Source organism: Zeus faber, assembly GCF_960531495.2.
Source record: "Zeus faber genome assembly, chromosome: 18".
Taxonomy (NCBI): Eukaryota; Metazoa; Chordata; class Actinopteri; order Zeiformes; family Zeidae; genus Zeus; species Zeus faber.
In genome coordinates this window covers 12,321,572-12,346,779 of record NC_137210.1, presented here as the reverse complement: position 1 = coordinate 12,346,779, position 25,208 = coordinate 12,321,572, and the positions used below count along the sequence as shown (strand labels likewise).

At 43.3% G+C, this 25,208-nt stretch overlaps 3 protein-coding genes across 4 annotated transcripts; all 3 read left to right on the top strand.

Annotated features, from left to right (window-relative positions):
• Positions 1-1,010: 1,010 nt before the first annotated feature.
• On the top strand, positions 1,011-5,704 carry col8a1a (collagen, type VIII, alpha 1a; the record flags this gene model as incomplete). Its single annotated transcript, XM_080019719.1, has 2 exons — positions 1,011-1,302; positions 2,139-5,704. The coding sequence occupies 2 exons, from the start codon at positions 1,011-1,013 to the stop codon at positions 4,076-4,078; spliced, it is 2,232 nt and encodes a 743-aa protein (XP_079875845.1). The 3' UTR covers positions 4,079-5,704.
• A 1,536-nt stretch (positions 5,705-7,240) lies between these two features.
• Positions 7,241-8,179, top strand: jagn1a (jagunal homolog 1a; the record flags this gene model as incomplete). The annotated part of the gene is made up of 2 exons (XM_080019157.1): positions 7,241-7,329; positions 7,542-8,179. The coding sequence occupies 2 exons, from the start codon at positions 7,241-7,243 to the stop codon at positions 8,002-8,004; spliced, it is 552 nt and encodes a 183-aa protein (XP_079875283.1). The 3' UTR covers positions 8,005-8,179.
• Positions 8,180-9,038: 859 nt separating this feature from the next.
• On the top strand, positions 9,039-24,822 carry tfg (trafficking from ER to golgi regulator). Of its 2 annotated transcripts, none has more exons than XM_080019295.1 (8): positions 9,039-9,151; positions 11,320-11,533; positions 11,843-11,926; positions 17,306-17,452; positions 18,172-18,345; positions 18,492-18,632; positions 23,454-23,546; positions 23,626-24,822. In XM_080019295.1, the coding sequence occupies exons 2-8, from the start codon at positions 11,350-11,352 to the stop codon at positions 24,030-24,032; spliced, it is 1,230 nt and encodes a 409-aa protein (XP_079875421.1). In that variant the 5' UTR covers positions 9,039-9,151; positions 11,320-11,349; the 3' UTR covers positions 24,033-24,822. The 2 variants fall into 2 exon arrangements, with proteins under 2 accessions (XP_079875421.1, XP_079875420.1); XM_080019294.1 differs by having other exon boundaries at positions 23,623-24,822.
• Positions 24,823-25,208: the final 386 nt, after the last annotated feature.

Here is a 25,208-nt window from a genome sequence, read left to right as displayed (position 1 = left end):
TCAGATCTGGTACAGGTTAAAAATCACATGGAGACATGAACGCATATTATTACAAAGGGGAATGCATGCACACTCATGTATTTGTCTATATGTAACATTTTAAAAATGAAAAGGCGAATAGTGGCCGATGTAAAGTAATGGTTGTGTTGAATTCTTATTTAAATACGGAGAATGAAATGAAAACATACTCGTTGATTTTGTTTTGTAAGGTCCAGGAGAGGAGGAAGCCAATGAAACTCCTGATGTGTATTTTACACTAATGACCTTGACTGAGAGGTCAAGGTTAGTCCAAAATTTGAGTCATCATTTTGAGCTAAACCACTAAGGGAATCATTAGTGTGGAAAAAAAAAAAGTATATCTGTTTCAAAATCATTTTATTGAAATACCGATATACACAAATAAACAGATAAACGAGAGAGAGAAAAAACAGAGTAAAACCAGGGTATCTTACATTGTCTGCCAATATTGCTCTTTTTTTTTTTCCTTACTGAGCTCATGTCAACCGTTCGTGAATAGGATAAGTGTTATCTTATCCTATCGCTTATCTCTACACCGCGACACACTGTGGCGGTGTAATTTCTTGCAGGTGCAGTTTCCATGTTTCTCCGCTAGAGGGAAACGGACAATTTATGTTGCTTGTTCACACTGTTAGAGTAGATTAGATTCTGCAAGTGTGTGTGGCAAACTTGATGTGTATTTATTGTGTGGAGTCAATTTTTATTAGGTTTTATAAATGCAATTACCATTTTTTTTTATATATAAAAAAAAGTCTCAGTAATAAAATAATTACAGAGGACATTCCAGGTTTAGAAAGTAAAAGACTCCCCTGTATTTTGTGCCAGCAATCTGGGTTTGCTTATTAGCACAACCCGTAGGTACAGCTGATAAGTGCATTCAGAAAAAAAAACAAAGCAGGACTCAACCTGGTATTCTCCACCTCTATAGACGCATACTTTTGTGTTATTTTTTCCTTATTTTTCTTTTTGTTCTCTTCCTTCAGGCCATGGTCATGCCTCCCCTCCCTGCCCCCCTTGTCCTGGTGCTGCTGCAGTTTGCGGTCCTGAGTCACGTGCATGCAGCATACTACGGCCACAAGCAGCACCCTCAGCATCAGCAGCACCCCATGCAACACATCCAACACATGGCCAAAGAGCAGCAGTATCCCCAGCAGCAGTATCTCGGCAAAGAAATGCCCTACATGCAGTACCCCCACTACAGGAAGGAGCTGCCCCAGATGCCTATGCACATGGGCAAGGAGAACCCCCGTAAAGGCGGCGGGTATAAAGGTGGACAGGACAAAGGTGAGGCAGTCGACCGTACCAATCCACCCTATATTCTCAAATGATATCGGAATGTGTGGAAAAATAACCCATCCTCAAGATACAATCTGTAAAATGAAAAGCCAATAATCCGCTTCACAATTTCATACATAAACCACATTAACATTTAACACCACCATTGCAACAGTACTATTACTGCCACTGCCCTACAGGTATTCAATACACCACCTCTCAGAATCTGAAATTCCCAAGACCCTCATCCTTCTGTTTCATTTGGGCTTGTTTAGGACAATTCCAATACCACTAAAGATTTATATGTAATAACATGTAGCTGTTAAGGTCTCATATCCTTTCAATCTAGGATTTTTATATAAAAAAAGACAGAATTGCTTTAATTGCAGGGCACTGCAATTTCATTGCTATTTTTAAATCATTATGCAAAGAACCTTCTATTTTGGTGTATGTGTGCATTTTTCCCCATGCATCTGAATTGTTACAGGATAGCCCCTCCCATCGCCTGAATTCCTTCTCACTGAGTTAGTTGTGACACACCTAAGGCATAGTATATGCAAATGATGAGCCAAATATAATTGGCTACAATTAAGGTGTGATGTCACACCTAAGACAAAATCTGTCTTGCGTGTTTCATATGGTAACTTTTCCAGGGAGGAACTCCTGAAAATCTTAAATTATATGATATGGAACATTTAACACTACATTCCAAACAGAGATTGGGGGAATTTTGGGATTAAATATGCTTAGGTGGCATGCATATTCATTATTTCTGTTCTTTTCAATCATCGCTATACATCTCCAGGTTCAGTACTCAAAGCTTAAGAAGTATCAATTACCCACAGGTCAGACAATCCCAGCTGGAGCTGAGGGAATTCCACAAGGTGAACTAGGCCCTGCCGGACCACCTGGGCCGGAGGGACCTCAAGGGCCCCCAGGACCTCCAGGAAATGGACAGCCAGGACCCAATGGACCTATTGGTCCACCTGGTCCACCAGGGGTGCCTGGTATGGGCAAACCAGGTTTGCCTGGACTTCCAGGCAAGCCAGGTGGAAATGGCGAGCCAGGGCCACAAGGAGAAATGGGTCCCAATGGTGGTGAAGGGCCAATTGGACAGCCAGGACCACAAGGTCCCCCTGGCCCACCTGGGCTGCCAGGAATAGGTAAAACAGGGGTACAGGGACTACCAGGCCAGCCAGGTGCTAAAGGTGAGCCTGGACACAAAGGGCTACCAGGGCTTCCAGGGTTACCAGGACCAAAAGGAGACAAAGGGATTGGTCATCCAGGACAACCTGGCCACAAAGGACTCACAGGCCCCTCTGGACCTCCTGGCCCAGGTGGGTTGCCTGGGATTGGCAAACCTGGGGTAAATGGGATTCCAGGACCTCATGGACCACCAGGAAAGCCTGGCCCCTCTGGAGAGAAAGGGGCAGCTGGGCCAACTGGACAGGGGGGTGAGCCCGGCCCTCCTGGTTTACCTGGCCAGGGAAAACCAGGCCAGAATGGCCTGCCAGGACAACCAGGTATGCCAGGAGTGAAAGGTCATCCAGGACTTCCAGGTTTACCAGGGAAGCCGGGACTCCCTGGATTTGGTAAACCAGGATTCCCAGGACCAAAGGGTGATAAGGGTATGGGTGGCCCCCCTGGAGCTCTGGGACCAAAGGGAGATAAAGGACATGGAGGTCTGACTGGTATGCTTGGACCACCTGGACCAAAAGGGATGCCAGGTATCTCAGGCCCTATGGGACCTCCTGGAGGCATTGGCACTCCTGGTCTCAAAGGAGACAATGGACAGGCAGGGCCCAAGGGACTTAATGGAGCCAAGGGTGATCCTGGTCCACCTGGACTCCCTGGTAAGGATGGTCTTCCTGGAGAGGTTGGGGAACCGGGGCCTAGGGGTTCATCAGGACCCATCGGTGCAAAAGGAGAGGGTGGGCACAAAGGCTTAACAGGCCCACCAGGTCCTCCAGGACCTCATGGACCAAAGGGACAAGGTGGATTACCTGGTGAAGTCGGACCTCAAGGTCCCAAAGGAATTCCAGGACTGGATGGTACAGCAGGACCATTTGGTCCACCCGGTCTTCCTGGTCCAAAAGGTGACAGCGGCACACCCGGTCTGCCTGGTGTTGCAGGTGAGGGGAATCCAGGTCTTCCTGGTCCCATAGGACCTCCGGGCAAGGAAGGACCACCAGGATTGGCTGGACAGCCTGGACGGCCCGGTCCTCCTGGACCTCCTGGCCCAGCTGGGACACCTGCACTGTCCCCTGACCTGATGGGAGTCCTACCAGAGATGGGAGGCCCTGGAATGGATGGTGTTAAGGCAGGTGGTTATGGAACGAAGGGCAAGTATGGAGGCAATGGGGCAGAGGTAATGGGAGCCACTGGCTTGGAAATGCCAGCTTTCACAGCCATAATCACGACACCCTTTCCCCCGGTGGGCACCCCTGTTATCTTTGACAAGCTGCTGTATAACGGTCGTCAAAACTACAATCCACAGACTGGTCTGTTTACTTGTGACATGCCCGGCATTTATTACTTTGCCTACCACATTCACTGCAAAGGAGCCAACGTGTGGGTGGCTTTGATGAGGAACAATGAGCCTGTGATGTACACATACGATGAATACAAGAAGGGCTACCTGGATCAAGCTTCAGGGAGTGCGGTATTACCTCTACAGCCAGGGGACACTGTGTATATCCAGATGCCCTCAGATCAGGCCGCAGGACTTTATGCTGGCCAGTATGTTCACTCCTCCTTTTCAGGGTATTTATTGTACCCAATGTAAAAAAAAACGCAAACTGTAGTAAAACAAAGAAGGGTCAATGAAAACAAGTGGATGTATAATGGACTTTAATGTAAACCATGATTATTAAATTCATTTGAGTGACACTTGTAAAACATCAACAATCTGTTGATCTGGTCAGCAGATATTAATGGGCTTGACAGATTGTCCCTGAGAAAAGTATGAAGTGAGGCTGTATATTCAGCAGCTTTTATAACCATGTATTTGGGAGTTCAAGGATTTCTGTATTTGTGAAGATATATTACAATGTGTAAAATTGACACTCATATAACACTCACATGCTGATTTGCATTCAGCAGAATGAGTGTCCAGAAAATGATTAATAGTAAGACATAAAAGAAAGGTTAAACTCTTTGTACGGTGGATTTAAATATGTCCAGTATGGTTCTAGTTAACACTGTTGCCAGTGTCATGTTCCTCCTTGCCCACAAAGAATTGTTTATTTCTTTATCAAGCTGGCAGCTGCCCTATGTGGCAAAGAATGTAAAAAGGAAAAGTTAGCGATATGTTTCACCTTGGGCAGGCATTTATGTTTCTAACATGAATACCATAAAAGCAAATCATATTCAGTCACTACTATCCAAAAATCGCTTTCTCTGCATGCAGCCATTTTCCTCATACTGCTCATTCCTCATACATCACCACTTAACATTACATTACAACTGCAAAGTGTGTACATTGCTTTAATTTGTATATCTGACACAAAGAACCTAAACGAAACATTTCAATATTTAAGTTATAGATGACGAATATGCAAACGTTTTTCAGATGGATGCTGGAGGGTTGGAATGGAACTTGTTTTTTGGCTGTTTAATATATGGCAGCGTTTTATAAAAAGAAGGTGGCATGTGTGGCAATATCCAAAATTATTCCAAGAGGCTATGCATACAAAAAAAATTAACTAAATGTGCATACAAAGGTAAATTGGTAAAAAAATTAGATGTTGGTCGTGGTAAAATGCTCAGTTGAGATATTTCTTAATCCGGTTTTATTTCTTGGCTATAGTTCAGTAAGGAATTTTTTTTAATCCTAACTGCCCCATGCACAAATGTTGACGGTGTTGCAGTGCCCCTTATCATTACACAAAGAGTAAACTGCTGTCAAAAGGCACGGTTAGGTTGGTAAGTAGAGGGAAAGGGCAACAGTTAATTGAACACAAAAGTAATCATCTATACCAATGATGATTTTGCACATTAGCCATCACAATTTCTAAGTTCTGGTCTGGAACTTTGAGAACACAACTCTCTTATTTAGCGATAATATCTATTTTGTATTTTTCTCTGTAGTTAAGAGTGAAGAGGATGCTGTGATGACTAGAACAATGTTCAGAATATGCTTCTACTAATTGGTCTTATAGCTTTCAGTAGGCTGATTGGTAACAGTCTGTCCAAAAGACTAAAGAAAATACAGACTCAAGTCCAAAATAACAAAACCAAAGAATAATTTGAATGAGTCAGTATTTTACACGTTGATTACCTATTGCTGAACTCATTCATCCTGTAGTCCATGTGACTTCAGATAGACCATTATTAAAGAAAATTAAGAATAATTTCCCTTTTGAATCAAGGTGCTTAATAGTTCAGTGTAGGAAAAACATAGGTTTTACATTTGTTATTGTGCATGTTTTGTTTTTGTTAATAAAAGATTAAATAATAATAAAAACAAACCCCTAACTGGTCTCTTTATTGAATGATAATGCAAGAAAATCAAAATAAGATTTTCGAAAATTAGTAGGTAACAGATTTCAACGTGTCAAAGAGAATGGGTTGATTGCAGGGTCCTTTGGATTAAAAATGGACATGTATTGAAAATGCATGTAGATCAACATGATTTTACTTGTTGGAACAAATTTATGACAAAGCAACACTCCATTATGCCTTATATAATAACCTAGGTCTACATTTTGTTGACTTTTGTCTTTTTTAAGGACTGTATAAGACTATTTTGATTTTCCACTCCCTCCTTTCCCTTTAGTCGACCTCCAACAAGTGAATAAAGTGTTGCCCGTTCATTTGAGAGCGGTTTTTGGAAAAAAACCGCAAAGTAAACGTACTTGAAGGTTGGAATCATCGGAAACGTCCAAACAGGAAACTCAATTCACCCTGACTTGAGTCGGCCCTTATAAAGTCCCCCCAAAAAAAGAGGCTCCAAAGGATGACCCTCGCAGCGGAGGCGGAGGGCCGCTGATGCTGATGCTGATGCTGATCACGGTGGGTAGTGCTTCGAGCGCCGCCTCCACTGCGCACGCGCGGTAGATACTGCTGACGCTCGTTCGTCACTCCCTTTGTATCTGCTTTCCTGCGAGCCTGCTCAGACGCACAAAAAAAAAAAAAACAACCCCCCAAAAAAAAAAACAACCGGTAAGTAATATAGATGATTCCAAAATGTATGCTACAATAGTGTCGTATTTTTGACGAGATGCTAGTGATTTGAGCGTTCGGTTAGAGGGATGCTGTGTAAGCTTTCCCGTTAGCCCGCCGGTGCATTTCCAATGATGCTCGTAATCCACCGTTGAAATCCGTCCGAATGCAAAAAACACCGCTTTTGATGAGGACTCGCCGTGTGATACATAGCGCTCTTGTTTGTAATGTCCAATAAAGCGTTCTCCCATCTAGTTGCATTGCAGTCCACGCTCTGCGAATGTTTTATTTGTATTTTTTTTTTTCATTTCATCTAATTTTCATAATCAAATGGGACACAAACAATAATGCAAAAACTGGCACACAATCAAAACCAACAGAAAACAAAACACACAAACAACAAAAACACAACCGTGAAGACATCAACTTTATACAAAATTTGTATAAAGTTGATGTCTTCATGGTTGTGTTTTTGTTGTTTACAAATGTGTTTATATGTACATATATACAGTGCATGTGTGGATGTCTATCTGTGCATTTACATATAGACAAACAAAAAATGTATTATTTCAAGGAGAGTTCTTAAAATTAAAGAAGAATTACAAACTACCATTTCAAGGGAAATTAAATAAGTATCACGGGATAAGGAATAATTAAAGGAAAAAAAGTACACAAATTCACAGTCTCCCATCCTCAAAACATTAGGGAAAGATCGGCTTCTATCCTGTCACATTTTGGTACAGAAAACAGGATGTGGTTTTTGTGGGAATAGGCTCCTCCCAACATGACGTCTCGCGGAGGCCATAAAGCTGCTGGGATGAATGGAAGCGAGTCCAAACACCGGGTCAAAGCACCCTCAGAATACCAGATGAGGTAGGTCGTATTGTTCCTACCCTTTAAGATTCAAGATTTTTTTTTAAATTTGTCACATACATATACATACTTTCATACATATATGCAGTGAAATGTAATTTCTCCTTATTGGTCAGAAAACACATTGAATCTCTCGACCGTGCCGCGGTGGTGTCGCTGAACATCCGTATGGTTTCTGTAAACACACCAAAAAATGTCTGTGTGACTTGCAGCACCTCCCTGAAGTCCGAAATCCGGAAGTTGAACCTGGTCCACCTCCTGACCTGGCTGCTGGTGGCGGCCCAGGTGACCGTAAGCTACCTCGGCCTGGTGTCCCCCGACACAGTGTCGTCTCCGTACCAGTGGGAGTATCCCTACCTGCTCAGCCTCATCCCGCTGCTGTTCAGCAGCCTGTCGCTGCCGAAGAACAACATCAGCTACCTGGTGATATCCATGATCAGCGCGGGGCTGTTCTCCGTGGCGCCTCTGATTTATGGCGGCATGGAGATGTTCCCCGTGGCCCAGCTGCTCTATCGGCACGGCAAGGCCTACCGCTTCATCTTTGGCTTCTCTGCCGTGACTGTCATGTACCTGGTGATGGTGGTGGCCGTGCAGGTGCACGCCTGGCAGATCTACTACAGCAAGAAACTACTGGACTCTTGGTTCAACTCCACGGAGGAGAAGAAGAAGAAATAATTCCGAGGGGCGGGGGGTTGTGTTGGTCCAAGGCAAAACCAGTGTTTTAAGTTGAATTATATATTTGATAAAATTCACATTTAGGTTTTATTTTATATGCCAGTATGTACGCCTGTAACCTGCCCAGCCGGGTTACAGGAGCAGTAAAATCTAAGTTATATGCTGTTTAAAATGATTTCCCTTAACTGATCACACATTTAAATGTGGGTGGACTGTTGAATTTAACAGTAATGTTTTGTCAGTAGTTAATGAAAACCCTTTCTGACCCTTCTCGTTACTGACTCTTGTGCCCCCCCGTTTACTAGATCATAGATTATCCTGTCAAAGTGTTGCCGAAAAAATCTACAACACAGATGCTCCAAGGTCACATGTACACACTGACATGATCACAACAGTACAGGCATGATTCATGTGTCAGCATATGCACCCGGCCTGACAGTAGCTACAAGGAAGTACATTGATGATGCATTCTGCTGAAAATGTGATGATTATAGCAAGTTATTATTATACCAATGAGGGTTACCCCCCCCCCCCCCCCCCCCCCCCCCAACACACACACACATACACATTTATACTGTTAGAAAAAAAGAAAGTCCTAATTACAAAACGTTCTTCCCTCTTAGATATTTCAGGCATGATGAATCAAAAATATAAGTGAAAACAAAATAAATCATAGAGTGAGTTTAGTCATTCATTTTTAAAAAGCTTGAATTTGTTTGCTTTGCCTCTGATTGGTTGATACAATAAATAAACGTGCATTTATTTATCATTCACCATTTTAACGAACCATTATAAGGATTTAACTCGCTATGTGTTTTTTTTTTTAATTCGACTCGATCTTTGACTCATCAAACATGCTGTTATTAACCAGTGACTGTCATGGATAAAATAAAAGAGACTACCTTATGTGAGTATTGTGAGTATTGGGAGTATTGTGAGTATTTGTACTTCGTCACCTTCCACCACTGAGTTGCGCTATACACGGTGAGCTGCGCACGGCCGCCACTGCGCACGCGCGAGTGCCACGTACGGGCTGACATTGTCACTTCCTGATGCTGGGAGTCAGGTCCGCTCGCCGACAGATTTCTGATTTCCACAGTGTCGAGAAAGCTCGTCGAAGGCACCGTGGGCAAGTCGTCTGATCCAGGTTTGAAATCCCGATTTGATGTGTGGGTTGTTGTTTTTTGGGGCGTACGCTACATTCATTGCTGCATCACTGTCAGTGATAATGCTAGCTCCCGAATGGCTAGCCGACTAGCTAATGCTAGCGGCGGAGCTAACAGTTGTTCGCACAAACAGGTGCCGGAGACCTATGTCGCAAGTAGAGAAACGAATGTGTTCCAATTAATTGTGCCGTTGGATGAGATAACTAATCACGCTACCGAACAGACCATTTATTGACGGAACCTTAAGTTGAATACCCGCTAAACATGATAACCAGAGAGATGAGTCACTTCTGCTAGAGGATTATTGGCAGGAGCTTGTCATCTATCAGACAGTGGGAAGTCAGAGCAGCACTGCTACTGGCTTGGCTCATGAGGATAATGTGGTCCGGTGGTGGGAGTCCGTTAGTCTGCCTTTAGAAAAGATACTTCTGGTTCTATATTTGAAGTGCCGCATTTCATTTGTGTTAGTCAAATGTAATAAGTTGGCCTTGCGACTGGAAATGGGTTGTTGTCATCACCCTGTACTGTGTTGTAGTGAGCCAACCTTTCCCAACCTTTACTTGCACTTTTCGCTCTGAAATAATCCCAGGTGGGAAAACCACAGCAACCGGCCAGTTACTCTTAAATAAACGCAATAATTTATTTCAACCGACCACCTGATAACGTTACATTAGATAAATGAAATCATAAATTAGATCAACGCCTCTTGGCAACTTTTATTGTCCTATCAATCAACTTTTAGTTTGGGTCAAAGTTCTTGAGGGTGATATGTAACAGCAGGCCTTAGAAAACAAGCGTTTTCAATCTCAACTGCTGATAGCTGGACCTTAGACTTTGGAAGAATAGTTAAACCAGTTGGATTTCTGACATTTCCGATGGCGAACATTAAAGGTGAGATCATTCTTCTGATTTCTACAAATTGACCAAATATATTTAAATATCAACGAGCACCATTATATCTATTACATACCAGCATTAAATCCTCTATTATTCCCGCTTTGGAGCTCACATAGCATTTAATCTTCCAGTCCAGGGTCTTTATTTTTCTCACAAAGGCTTACATGTATCACTGGATACGACTGACACAGACAAAGCTACACATCTGAAACTTGAAAGCATAATCATTTTTACTGTAATAATGGTTAAGAGGAATACTTGCAATAGCAGGTCTAGACTAGAGCATGTGTATAATTTTAAGGGTGCCCTTAAGCAAGGACTGAACCCAAATGTTTAAATTGTTCATTTAAATTGTTAAATGGCCAAGAGTGCTGCCAGTTCACCCCATCCTATTAAAATATATTTACAATAAACAAATATTGCATTACTGGCCCTGAACCAGGACAACTGGTTTGACACGCAGGGTTAAACTGGATTAGACCGTTCATAACTTATATCTTCTTTCCTGTGACACTGCATATATCAACATTAATTTGACATGAAAGGCTGTAGCAGAATTTATGACGTTAAATCACGTTTTTAGTGGTCATTTTATCAAGTGCAACACTTCTGCTGCTTGAAGGGCTCAGTGACAATTCTATGTTATCGTTAACCATTTTTCAGACTTGTAATCTCACTTTAGGTTAAAGAGCTATGACCTAAAAGTTCTCATTATATAAGGTCTGATCTACTTGAGAGAAGGAGAGTTTTGTAATGCTCCTATCACCCTCGGTTGTATTCTTTAACATGGGATTTGGAATTCACAAGCAGATATCATGATATTTACAGTGTGATATTGGTGAAAAATTCCCTATGAAAATTGATGATAGTCCATAATAATAATACTTGCACACACATTACAAAGGTTATTTAAGGATTTTCTCCATCTCCGCCATGGTCAATTTGTTTAGGATCAAAATGATTTGTATCCGTGGGCATTATTACGCCTAGCCGGATCTTTCTGGGTTATACTTGCGTGTCATGGAAATGAGCCTTAAGTGGAGTAGCCGTTTTAAATAAGGTTGAAATGCCTGTGTAAAGCACTGTTTTTACAATATGTCAAATTACAAATCATTATTTGGTGCGCAATCACCAAACCTACCTCTTCTACTTAAACGTACATAGACAATAATTTAGCTTTCCTTCAAGAGTGCATTTCCATCACCAATCCCAATAACAATGCCAAAATTATCTTTTCCCCTGGTCCATCAAGTGGCGGGAGCAGAAGAGGGCAGAGGGCACCATGAACGGCCAGCTGGACTTGAGTGGGAAGCTGATCATCAAAGCCCAGCTGGGTGACGACATCAGACGCATCCCCATCCACAATGAGGACATCACCTACGACGAGCTGGTGCTGATGATGCAGCGCGTCTTTCGGGGCAAGCTGCAGAGCAACGATGAGGTCACCATCAAGTACAAGGACGAGGGTGAGTGTGGACACAGTGGGACGGGTTAGAACTCCTCTGCTTTTGTCATACTGTTTTTGTTCGGATTTTGGAAGTGTCTTGGTGCACGGCCACCACTGAACCCACGGAAATGGTTGAGGTCTCGTTGGAACCTGGGGTGTGTGTGTGTGTGTGTGTGTGTGTGTGTGTGTGTGTGTGTGTGTGTGTGTGTGTGTGTGTGTGTGTGTGTGTGTGTGTGTGTGTGTGTGTGTGTGTGTGTGTGTGTGTGTGTGTGTGTTAATTTCCTTAACCTGTATTTTTACCTCTGCTAATCTGTCTCCCTCTTCCCAGATGATGACCTCATCACAATCTTCGACAGCTCCGACCTCTCCTTCGCCATCCAGTGCAGTAGAATACTGAAGCTTACTTTGTTTGGTAAGATATTGCCATCATTCTCATCGTCATTTGACAAACTCATCTGGAACAGAGATGTATGATATATGCTTTGAAGCCAAGAGTGCGTAAATTTGCATTTTATTCCGTCCATACTATTTAACTTATTATTTACCACTCCAGTGCTTACAGCAACTGGTCACTAGAGGGCAGCTTAGACCTGTGTTTTACACAATACACTACAGTTTCAATCCATGTCACGCTTGACTCTCCACTCCCTCTAGAAGAAGAAAGAAGAAGAAGAAACAGTCTTTATTTGTCACGCAACACACCACACTACAACACATGCTTGCACACACATACACACACACATGCACATGCTTTGATGGTGGCCGGTGAAATGGATCCTCTGCATTTGACCAGTATGGGCTGGAGTTTAAACACTGTTTATACTGCTGTTTCAAAGACAGAGAGTGCAATAGGCAAATTCATGGGTTGTCTACCTGATCGACTGGTTCCTGCCAGTTTTTTCAGGACAGCCTTGTCCTAAGGCAATTTATACTGATCAGCCACAACATTAAAACCACTGACAGGTAAAGTGAATAACATTGATAATCTTGTTACAATGGCACTTGTCAAGGGGTGGGATGTATTAGGCAGCAAGTGAACAGTCAGTTGTTGAAGTTAATGTGTTGGAAGCACGAAAAATTTGCAAACATCAGGATCTCAGCCACTTTGATAAGGGCCAAATTGTGATGGCTAGACGGCTGGATCAGGCAGGTCTTGTGGGGTGTTCCCAGTATGCAGTGGTTAGTACCTACTAGGGCTGGGCCGGTCATGAAATCGATCGTCACCCTATAAGAGAATCGATTGGCATTATCATCTGGTCTTGGGGAGGGGTGGTGTTCGTTGGTCGCCTTTCAGACTTGAGATGATTGAATTAGGTCAAATAAAATTAAAAAGCTTTTCTTAACATTCTCAGATATACATGAAATGTCAGTCAGTATAATATTTAAGTATGGTAGTGTTAAATAAATAAAACAAAATCAAATAGATAAGCATTGCCAAATGCCAAAATGCGCTTTTCTGGGACAGTCCCTGTTTATTCTACTTGTCCCTGTTAAACAAGCAATCAAACAATAAATGAAAATGTCTGGATTGTTTGATTTTCAGTTGGTTCAACTTGCAGACCTTCTAAGAACGGGTTTGCTTTTCTACGGGAAAGAAGGGCAAGAGAGCCATAATTACATCACTGTAGATATCTGCATACGTCTCTGCCTTTTCATCAGGATCGGGGGGGGGGGGGCTATTATTATTAGGGGTCCATCCCGTATTAACAACCCTATTGTTATTTTTCGGATTTTTATTACTATTATTGTCGCGAGCACTTTTCAGTCTAAAAGTGTCTGGAACAGGACAACTGCTGGCCCTATGGAGACTGTTGATGTCTAGTTAGACTCGGAATGTCTCAGACATCTCGTGGTTCAAGTTTCATCCATATTGATCGACAAACAGAGCAGGAGTTAGTGAAAAACCGATTACATTTGACCGGACGTAGTTGAACGTTCGTGCATCGTCGACACGCCAATGTTCTAAAACCTCCCGTCGGTGGTGGAGCGAGATGAGGACTGCCCCCTGAAAGTCTCCGAGTCGAATCGTCAGTCTCATCACTCGACTGAGATTCTTCAAGTCGAGCAGTCGTTTTTTTTTGTCGTTTTTTTTGTCAGTATGCATTATAATATCAGGATAAAACAGATAGAGATGCACAGGGATAACATGTCAATGGGGAATTAGAAATATATTTTTATATGTGTGAATTGTCCGGACGTGAACACGGCGTCCCAGTCGCCATGCGCCCCAATCGCCATGCGCCGTGCACTGTTCCTCCAAATAAAACAACTAAAACAGTGTGGGAACGAGTCACGGAGGATGAGGCACAGCTCATAGACTCTTTAAGATTATTTTCTGCGCATAACACAGGGAGAGAGTCACAGAGAAAGTGTCCCCATTACGCACGGTTTCGTTCCATAAGGAGACGTAAAATATAAGCACAATGTTCTGCTGTGCCGATAGTGGGCAGCCAATCACTGGCACGCGCATCACTAGCGCACGCATTGTCAGTACTGTCAAAGAGGGAGACAGGTGTGCAAAATGCGCCTCGATCGTTCCCTCTCCTTGCCCTAGGCGGCCGCCTACCTCGCCTATAGGCCCGGACCCCCGCCCCCCGACAAAAAGTCAGTTATTCTCATTGAACAGGCGATTCGACTGACAAAATTCTGAGTCGGGTACAGAGATGAGTTTGGCGGAGTAAGACGGTTTGTGACATCGTCATCCAATTTGTTATAAACATGCAGCTTGTGGCTACGGACGCACATTCCCACCGTGTGAGCTGTGTGGTGTAGACTCGCTCTGGAGTGGCTGCAGTCTGCATGTGTGCATGTGTGTCACCTTAACTGCTTGATGTCAGCAAGGCTTTTAGATTTACATTTTATCTCTTTGCCTTTTTTAAAATATAAATACATTCCATTCGCATCTATCCCAGTGACGTGTCCCTCCTTATTTTGCGCCATTCATTTTCCTTCGCACTTTCGGGCTAAAAGTGGCTGGAACCGCTGCAGTAACGTACACGGTTGAGGTCTTGTTAGAACCGGGAGGTCTCAGAAATCTCGATAATGTTGTTTTTATTATAACTGTTGTTGTTGTTATTATTATTATTATTATTATTATTATTATTATTATTATTATTATTATTATTATTATTATTATTATTATTATGGGTCCATCCCACAGGGTTTTTATTATTATCCTCGGAAATATTTTGGGCTAAAAGTGTTGTGAATAGAACAACTGCTGGAGCGATGAACGCGGTGGAAATGTCATTAGAACAGGGACTTCGCAGTTATCTTGTGGTTTAAGTTTCATCCCAATCCATCCACATACCGAGCAGAAAATAATGAAAAACCGACACAATTTTACCAAAAGTGGCCAAACCTCCGTACTTCACCGACACGCCAACGTTGGAAAACTTTCAATCGGGGAATGGAATAAGACGAGTTTTAGAGTAAGAAATTTTGTCATCATCCAATTTGCTATATACACGATGTGGTTCAGAACATCCATTTGAATCGTGTAAAATTTGAGAGATTACAAACTAGGTGTGTGTGTTTATGTACCGTTTCACCTGGTTGATGTCTGCTGTTCGATTGATATTTTATCTCTTTGGTCTTTTTGTAAATTAAGACATTATATTCCAATCTAACCATGTATTATATGCGGCATTGTGGTCCGCCTTACTTCGCAGGATTCGAGGAAATCGGCGAGTCCACAATGAGTTCATATTCTCGGAATGAATCGGAAAAGTAGTACCCTGAAAATTGTAAATAATCACGCAAAAGCGTCAACTGGTTTCATGGAATCTTAACCAATCGAAAAACTGAGACATGAAAAATCATGAATCTACAGAATTATGTTGATAAGTTACTTCCCCAAGCGCCTTGTTCCGCCTTTTTTATTTACACGAAGAACTGATTTACACCAATATTTGACGACATAGTGCTTTACGTTATTTGCGCGCGCAAGTGTAGAGCAATTTAAAAAACAAACATGACGGAATGTGGTGCTTCGGGAAATTACTCATTGAATGGATTATTACAAGATAATTCCATCTGTTACCATGCAGCGTCAACTTGAGGTGAGGTGAATTAAAGTTTCCGTCTTCGACTTTGCGAAGAAGTCAGATTTTGATATGTATGTTATTTATTTTGCCTCCTGTGAATTTGAAAGCCCCGAGCACTTCCCATGCTGCATCACAGAGGCTTTACCATGTCTCTTTCTTTCTTAGTATAAAATATTTGCTAGTTGAATATCAAAAACAAAGAAGGAAACATTAATACCGTGAAATATTGTATACTGCGGTAGTTTGGTAGATACTGTACTGTACTTTGAAATTTCATACCATTACATCCCTAGTGAGCATGTATGTGTATCGCCTTGGACTTGGGAACTTCCACACAGAGTGATTTCCTTTCACAGAGACACCATGAGACACGACTCTGTGGACTACAGGTAGACAGCCATCTTCAAATTTTTAAGGATAAAATCACATGCAACAAGTGTATCGACTTGTAGTAGTAATTTTGCGTGTCACCACGACTCGGAAAAACTCAATGGAAATTCAGAAAATTGTTACTTGTTTTAGATGTAATGCTGATATAAAGAGCAGCCCCAGCGCAAACTGATGCTACGGTCCATGGGAACTCAAAAAATTGTAGTTGGTGTCAATAATAATAAATGTGTTGCTGCCTGCAGCTATATCTGTTTTTATTATCGCTTATGTTTATTGGTGCATTGTTTGTTTTTATTGGATTAGGTAACACAACATAATAAACATAAGCGCTGAAAACAAGTATAATATTATTATTATTTTAATTGTGGTGAAAACTGGAACAATTTAGTGGTGAATGTTGAAAACCAGGGGCGGAGCAGGCTCAAACTTAGCAGTCCACCGTGTCCAGAGCTTGCGAGCTACTCTGGCTGGCTGCTGGAGCTCTGTGCTCCACGGACTGCCGGAGTTCGAGCCCATTCTGCCCCCAGTTTTCAACATTCACTACCAAATTGTCCCGGTTTATGCTCCGACTCAATATATAGATATATTTTACAATATGTCCACTTGAGCTCCACATTTTATGTCCATGAATTCCGTACTACTGAAAGTAACAGTTTTCCGGTTCCAGAGCCATTTCTTTTGCTGTTGAAGCACAAAGATCTGGTTCCAGATTAGGGACCGGCTCTGAACCCACGCTCAAAATGCCTTTGCGCCAAAGGCGTATAGGAGAATGCACAGCATGTGGGCTATTTGAAACCTCTTACCCATCCTCTCTTGGTGTCATTATCCACTTGACTTCACACCCTTTCATCTGAAAGGGTGTGCTTATGAAGCTGTCAATCTGCTTGACTGCCATACTTAATAATTATTTTGCTCCAGCAGATGATAAATAGTATTTCTAAACACTAGCTTTTGCATTTTTGATAGTCTTTAAGTCTGTCTAACACGACGAAAAGTCTTTACTTTCTTGGGTGCAAACAGGTGTTGGTCTGTACTGTTCAGTAAAAGTAATGGATCAGCTGGTTGGTAAAGGAATGTTTCAAAATGGATACTCATAGTTAATAGGCCTATCTCTTGTTTGAAATGTGCCAGACAGGGATATCATTAGTTCATCAACTCTATCCCAGATCGCTATTTCTTTTAGTGTTCAATGTTTTTTTTGTCTTTGATGGGAAAGTTAGCATGCTGCTGCAATTAACAAAATCTGAGGCCCAATAACCACATGCCGAGGTTATTGGGCAGAGTTGGGAGAAATAATTTCACCAAGTAGAATGAACTATTTTCTAACTCTGACCCCCCCCCCCCCCCCCCCCCAGTAAATGGCCAGCCGCGGCCCCTGGAGTCCAGTCAGGTGAAGTATTTGCGCAGGGAGCTCATTGAGCTCCGGAACAAAGTCAACAGTCTCCTGGATAGCCTGGAGCCCCCCACAGAACCAGGCCTCGCCGCCACAGCGCCGGACAGCGGTAAACACATGCCCGCACATGCACTTGCAAATCTGACTTTGTTTTTTCCTGAGTCATGCTGAGATTATGCGGCTCAGGAGAGCAATAATCACACACCAGGCTTGAGCACTTCCATCCCTTTGGCCTGTGGCTTAAATCTTCTACTCTCCCATCAAATCAATATGACAGTTATTGGGATCTGGTTTTACAATCTAATATTGAACATGAGTCCAGATGTTTCTTTTTAGCAACTGCATTATTGATTATCAGCAACTAGGGCACATGGACACAGAAATACCTTGTACGCTCCACAGGAGAGCTTCTTTTTAGGACAGTGACATATGCACACACATATTTCACTTGGGCTGGTTTTATTTTTGCTGTATTTCTTACTTCAGATACTCACATCCAGAATCTTATGATTGGTATTGGGAGTGATTTGTATGCGATCTGACTTGTGGCTAAGGCACACAAGTGGGTTTTTCTTTCCTTAGCGTTCTGGAAAGACTACAATCCATCTCATCTTGAAAGTATCTGTTGTGCTCACTCCCAAAACTCCCTCATGGGTCATGACGGATAAAGCTCCAAGTCTTTCTCCGGCTCTAACCACATTAGCATTGCTTATTATTTAAATCGTCCGCATTTAAGTGTCATTTGAAATAGTAGCTGTTGGAATGCTGTGCTGAGTTTTCTTGTCAATTAGGGCTCCATTCAAAACATTTCTCACCCCCCATCCCCAGAATCAGTGGACGGTCGCAGTGAGGGGAAGGCAGCATTAGCGGCGGACCCAGCAGTGAAGCACGCCACCCCTGTCAGCGCAGCCAGCATGTCAGCCTTCGACCCGCTGAAGAACCAGGACGAGGTCAACAAGAACGTCATCTCAGCTTTTGGCTTGAGTGAGGATCAGGCTCCAGGTGCGCAGGAAAGAGCCATTACAGAGTAGATGCCGTGTTAGAAAATTGTGTCAAAAAATAGTGTTGGTTAGTAGTCAGAGCCGATTCAATGGTCTGTGATCCATGTGAAGTGGTAGTCCTAAAATATGTCTCTCTGACCTCTCCAGCTCCGCCCGGGGTCGTGGCTGAGGAGCGTTCAGGAACTCCCGACAGCATTGCCTCGTCCTCCTCAGCAGCTGTCCAACCAGCCGTCCCCCAGCAGGCTCCATATGCAGGGGTGCAGCAGGGAACCCCTGCAACCATGGATGGTGAGACCAGCTTACACACAAGTGTTGGGTCGATTGTCCTTGAATTTGATTCAATCACTTTCTTTCTCCGAAATATGCCTTCAGACCTGTTACTTGAGTTGGTGTGGATTTTTTTTTTTTTTTTTTTTTATCTGAGGTTGCTGAGTGACTAAGGTGATGAATATACATTTAAAATAATCAACTCATGAATAACATACATTAAAAGAGGATGACATTGATCTAAGTAGAAATATCATTTAATATTGTCTGCAAGACGTCAGAGAGTAGAATATCCATCGGTGTGTGTGGTTTCACAGCACTGATTAGTTGCAAATGCAAGAGGCCCATAAAGACCTGTTATTGAGTGTGTTGTTTTATTAATATTGCCATTTTAATTTAACACATGTGGTTTTACTGGGTTTTTTTTTTTGCTGTGCTTGCTACTTACTCACTGTGCACTTCCATAATGGTGGCCAAACGGGCCTCAATAACATTCTCGCCCCTGGAATGTGTTATTTCTTCAACATAGATTCAAGATCTTTTCCCCAAAGCACAGTTGTTTTTATGATCTAATAACGCAGGGTCAGAGCGGGCGCATTATCTGATTTCTTAACACCGGTTCCAGAGAAAAACACCGTCCACTGTAATCTTACCCTGGAATCTTCTCTCGGGTTAATTTGGCATGTGGACGAAGCGCTTTGCTCTATAGTGTTGAATCTTGCCATTGATGTCACGGCCCGCCACCCAGCCTTGTTTTTCTTCCCCTCACGGCCCCCCAACCCCCAAACACTTATGTTAGTCATTTAGTGTCAAAAATAATTGAATCTCCATTTTTCATGTGACTCCAGTGTCATGGAATTACTGACTAAATGGAATTTTGATTATTGTGCATGAAGAGGAGTGTGGCCCGGTATTATTGTAGGAACACAGGGTTCCTTCTTCTGTGACTAAAGCATTAACTCTGGGAATGCGTGCAGCCGTGATATAAGTGGCGTAGACTGCTTTATTGAATGTCCTCGCAAGCCACAATGTCACTCATGGTCAGTCTGCCTGTCGTCTGCTTTGGGATGTGATTTCATGCTGTATCTTGCCCCAAGTTGCCTACTCTTGAAGCAATTACCTTTGCCTGTGATTAAGCCAATTGACCGACTGTTGTGCTTTGATCAAAGAAGTCACAATACGATTGAATTCAGCCATGAGAAACACATTTAGGCCCAGCACAGCCCTTCTCATCAAATGAAGAGTTTATTATAGTTTAGTTTATTTATATAATCGTTTTTATAAACATGCACACACAGATCCAGCATTCATCTTAGATCAGTAACAGAACTATCAGTCCTCCGATTCCTTTTGTTATCGCAGACATGTCTTTTCTGACCCAAGGCAGAATAGTGCCCGGAGCAGAGTGTCCGTTAGAGAAAAAAAAAAATGGTGCCGGTCCACGTGTCCTGGAAATTTCAATTTCCCGGACAAATGGGAGAGATTCCGGTCAAATACTATCTGTTTATTGAGCTTAAAAACATTTGTTAAGCAGTCTGTATAGAGAATGACATCATCAAGGCATGTAGATGTATTATATATATTTTTTTATTGAATATTAAAAGTAAAATAAGTCCCGTCAGTAAACGGCATTTTAAAAATAAATAAATAGGAATATTTCTACATGAAATCAAATAATTTCCGTTCGTGAGCAATAAGTAACAAGTGCAGACGCTTTAATTAACATTTCACTAAAATAAAATTTTGATCAAATCAAACACAAAATAAATATGGCATGTAGGTCTAAATAAAAAATCAAGTTTGTGGTGGTGTCCGTCTTTGTCGGGACGTCCCGTCAACATATTTTACACAATGAATATTTACCGTCTGCTTTGGTTCAGAATTTAAATATCCCCAAAAAAACTGCCAAACTATGGATGTACTGATTGGCCCCCGTTGCAACTTGCAGAAGGTGGAAATTAACGGTTCTGTGGACTTTTTTTATTTAAATGATCCACCCAGCACTAATTCAGATTGTACTTGGAGGTAATTATTCTTACCGGACAATATGACCGGAGAGAATTAAATTTGTCGGGCTTCAACAGATTTTCCCGGTCAAAAACCGGCAATTACCGGATAACGGAAATACTGGCTTGGAGAATGAGAGAAACGATTAAGGAGTCACACAATGTTCCTTATTGGGCAAGAAGTAAAGAAATAAAAAATGAAAAATTCACTGCAGGGATCTGGTTGGGTGAGGGGCGGGAGGCCCATGATAAGTTCATTTCTTTGCCATCAGGTTTACCTCCATTGTTTTCCTCTTATATGGGGAGAGGCTCAGACAGATGAAGCAGTCTTGATTAGGGTTTTTTGGATGGGGATTGCAGATTGATCGACCATTGTGCTGAATATTGAGCCTACCGTTTTGACCCAGGGCGGTTCCAGACAGCACTGAGACCTGACCTGTGACACCCCCCAACCCTAACCAGGAGGTAGTGGTTTGGCTCTATCAAGGCTGCAGGCCTGTGTCCACAGGGTTAGGGTTGAGTTTCTTTGGAAGAATTTGTCACGCATACAGACACTGTATTCCCCGCTATTCAAGCAGTTCTCATGAAGGGTCCAGGAAATCTATTACACAACCCATTGTAATTCCCCTATTCTGGTTTTTCTTTCTCTCGTCTTTTGAAGCGTAGTATGTAGATTATCCTTCAAGACGGGAGGACCATGGTTCCAGCCAACGTCTCGGGAAATAGCCCACAGAAGTGTCCTACAGCACTCCTCCTACTTCATTCTGACCTCCCTGTGGAGGGACGTTGATGACAAACAGAGAATTCCCTCATGGAAATTAAATTAACTATCATCACACGTTGGCCGGACGTTGGGTTTTATTTTTGAAAGCACAACGTGGCGGACTCTCCGGGAAAGCTCCAAACAGTTCGTCGTCCTCCCTCCCTCCTTTCTGTCCTTCCTTCCAAGGCTGCAGATGGTCTGCACGCGGCCGCAGCCATGAGGACACGTTACTCCCAGTAACCATTCCCGCGACACACTCCCTCCCTGCTCATCACCGCCACTTTGTCGCATTCTAGTGCCGTTCTCGTGTCTGGACGTCCTCTTCGCCATTCGACAAGCCAGGAAGCGGTCAAATGAAAATGGCAGGGCCGTCTCTGCATTGACTTTGTGTATACAAATGCATTTGGTTCAGTGCCAAATGAACATATGTGGAATTTTAAAAGGTAGCCTCAGGGGCAATTTTCTTTTTCGACGCAGGTTACTGGTTGCCACAAGAATGCCACTAACGAGATCCATAAATGTTGGGGATTTTTTTCTCCACACGTTCTTTCGCCGATGAATTTTAGCAGTTGTATCAGCCCCGGCGGTTGCATGAGGTGCATCGGATAAGCAACTTGGCGTGAAGATTTTTGTGTCTCGAAATCACTGCCATGTTTTTTTGGGCTATTTTTGTGACGCACTTCAGATATATTCCCATGGGAGTGTCAGCATTGCACTCAAACAACCTTTTACTAATGAATCACTTTTGCCGACTTTGTGCAAGCTATCTCTGAGGTGGCCTTCATCCCCATAAAACTCCTGGTCACTTAGGGTTAGGGCCTTTTGGCTTCCCTGGAGTCAGGCGGTCCAACAGGGCCTGACTGCGGCGCATCCTTCCTTCACTGATACGTAACACATGATGGATAGCAAACTGGACCAAAATGAGAGGCGTGCAATTTTCGCACACACATGCCTCCGCACACAGTCCAATCTATGGTACTCATGTTGGTGATCAACAGGCTAACAGATGGCTGCCACATTTTTCTTGTCCCTGCAACAAAGAAGGGCTTTTTCGTTTTCTGTTTGTTTTTTTTGCTGCTTAATGAATTGGAATTCAGTATTCCGGGTGTATGGTTGTGTTGCATAATGCATCATTTACTTCATGTCGGTTAATGGTATGGTATTGCAGTATTTTAATATGCTCAATACCTTCCTTTCAGGTCCGTACCACGCTTCTAAATAATTCAAAATTCAATGAGTTTTTCTTAGCCATATGTCGTCATCACTGACGTTCCAATTTCACAGGAGCTTATGGTCCCCGCAGGCCCCTGTCTCAATCCCTCCGTCTGTCCATCCCTCTGTCTCTGCCACTCAATTATCTGTAATCTTAAAGAGTGGAAAACAAATTCTCTGGGTTTTACTGGCACACGAAAAAACGGTGAACCTCTATGCGGCGCTCTATTTTTTTAAAATGTTTTTATGTGTCGTTGTGCTGCTTTGTGTGCCAGGCAACACAGTTTCTAGTGTTATTCAGGCCTTGTAAAAAAACATAAAATAAAACACATTTGCTGAACATGGAGACGTTCACTGGAAAGCTGTCCACCACACAAAGTTTCCATGTTCTCTAAACACAAGAAGGAGCCAGAGTTGTGTCTTTGCCAAGCGAGAGTGTATTGATTGGTAATAAAGCTACTCCAATGTTAGTAGTTTAAGGTTTCAGACTGGGCCGACTTCAATTCTCGAGCAGTCGAAGTGCGGCTGTTATGGGGCACGATGAACGGTGAAGTCATGGTTAAATTAACAGGAGGAAGCTGCCATTTGGAGACTATTGGAGCTATTTGCAGGGGCAGCAGCTGCACCCTGACTCATGCACGGTTTACATTGTGTGTCAGTTATGAGCCAGTGTGGGAATATTAGTTTTTCTCTTTCTGCATTGTGGTTTCCGTCTTGCCTTGCACCTGTAGATGTAGTGATGAGGTATCCTGTAGATGACATTTGTAGCATAGACTGTTGTTGTACTGTATGCATATGTGCGGTTAACATACTCTATGTATATTTGTTGGTGCCTGTGTGCTGACTGTGTCTGTGTTTCAGGTCAGGTTTATCAGCAGTACCAGGCTCCAGGTGGTTACCCTCCCCAGCAGCCACCTGCCCCTCCACAGCAGCAGTACGGCTTGCAGTACACAGGTAAGAATTAAACTTGAGCACAGTAAACTGTTCCTGCTGCTTGATGGGAAGTGACAGAAGCAGCCTTCTCTCCCAGCAGGCTACACCACCCAGCCTGGAGCCCCCCAGCCCGGACCCCCGCAGCCACAGCAGCAGTACCAGGGCTACGCACCTCCGTCCTCCCAGGCTCCCGCACCCAGCCAGGCCCCGGCCCCGGGATTCCAGGGCGGACAGCAGCAGCAGCAGCAGCCCCCTCCTCCCCAGGGTCCCCAGCCGTATCCCCCGGGAGCTTTCCCTCCGCAAAACTACACCTCCCAGGCCTCCCAGCCGGCCAACTACAGCCTGCCCCCCAGCTCCCAGCCTGGCCCGGGTTACCAGCCCCGCCCGGCGTACACCCCACCTCCAGGCAGCACCGTCACCCCACCACCAGGGGCGGCTAATCCCTACGCCCGTAACCGCCCCCCGTACGGCCAGGGCTACACCCAGCCGGGCCCCGGGTACCGATAAAACAGAATGCCGATGCCGATGATTCTTATCCAAATTCAACCCCGACCATGTGCAGCAGTGGTTTTTCCTCACAATATGGGTGCTGTTACCATGATATTAATTCCCCACATCCCTCTGCCAAGTGAAACTACGTAACAAGCAGCCCCACCCCACCCCCGTGTCTGATTTTCTGATTCTATGCTGTCTGTGCGGCACACCACACTGTTCTGGCCTATGACTCAGTTTGTATTTGTTTTTTTTTCAGCCCCCACCACCCCCAGTGTCTGTCGTTGTGAAGATGTAAGGTCTATATGCACACACCTGGGAGGTCCAAAACAGGCTTCCTCTGCTCACTGTAACGTTTCATTTTGAAATGTCCATCTATATCACACCCGTCGACAGACGCTGAAGTCAACACTGGAAGCTTCAAAGCTTGTTGCTCGGATGCTTTTACAAGACAGAGTGAAATGTTACGCCTTTCTGTTTTGTTTTTTTCGTTTATGTTTTTTCTCTGATCATTGTCACCACCGTGTCTGTATTAATTTTGTGTCTTTGAAACTGCCCCAAAACACTAGCCGAGTGACAGATTATGTCGAGCTTTAAAAGCCGGCATTCAGATGGATCCTACGATGATTAACCTTGTTAGATCACCTCCACTTATTACCATGACTTCCTTTCTTTTTCGCTGTTTCACTCTCTCATCACTGGTTTTTACTAATATATCAAAAAGAAATTCCACGTTCCATTAATATTAGATTATGTATAAATTGTAACATTTTTCTCTGGAACCTAATAAACTATTGAGACCCAAGTCATCTTTGCTTCACTGTTTGGCCTTTCTTTCTGCCTGTCCGCACCTCCCTCACATTGTGGTTTCTGAGTTCATGTCTCTGTGTTGAACTTGGCTTGCAGTGAGTTCTCCCTCTCGCTCCTCCACCCAGATTTGGAAAAACTGTGGTAATGCTGGTATTGCTATTTGTTTTCTTGACTGAGGGTTGTGGTTGGCTGGGGTGTGTGCGGCAAGTGAGAGTGTGGTTGGTCTATCATGTCGAGCTGTCTCACTGAGTGAGAACAACGGCACAAAGGATTTATTAAAAGATCACTTGGAGACGGGTGCATTGCATGTTCTGTGAACCACAAACCGTGTCTTGTTTAGTATGTAGTTCTATTTCTTAGCACCACGCAGTGTATTCATTT

Coding starts and splice junctions, on each gene's coding strand:
- tfg (XM_080019294.1), top strand. CDS start 11,350: ATGAACGGCCAGCTGGACTTGAGTGGGAAGCTGATCATCAAAGCCCAG. Junction 18,346..18,491: donor GAGTGAGGATCAGGCTCCAG/GTGCGCAGGAAA, acceptor TGACCTCTCCAG/CTCCGCCCGGGGTCGTGGCT. Junction 18,633..23,453: donor AACCCCTGCAACCATGGATG/GTGAGACCAGCT, acceptor TCTGTGTTTCAG/GTCAGGTTTATCAGCAGTAC.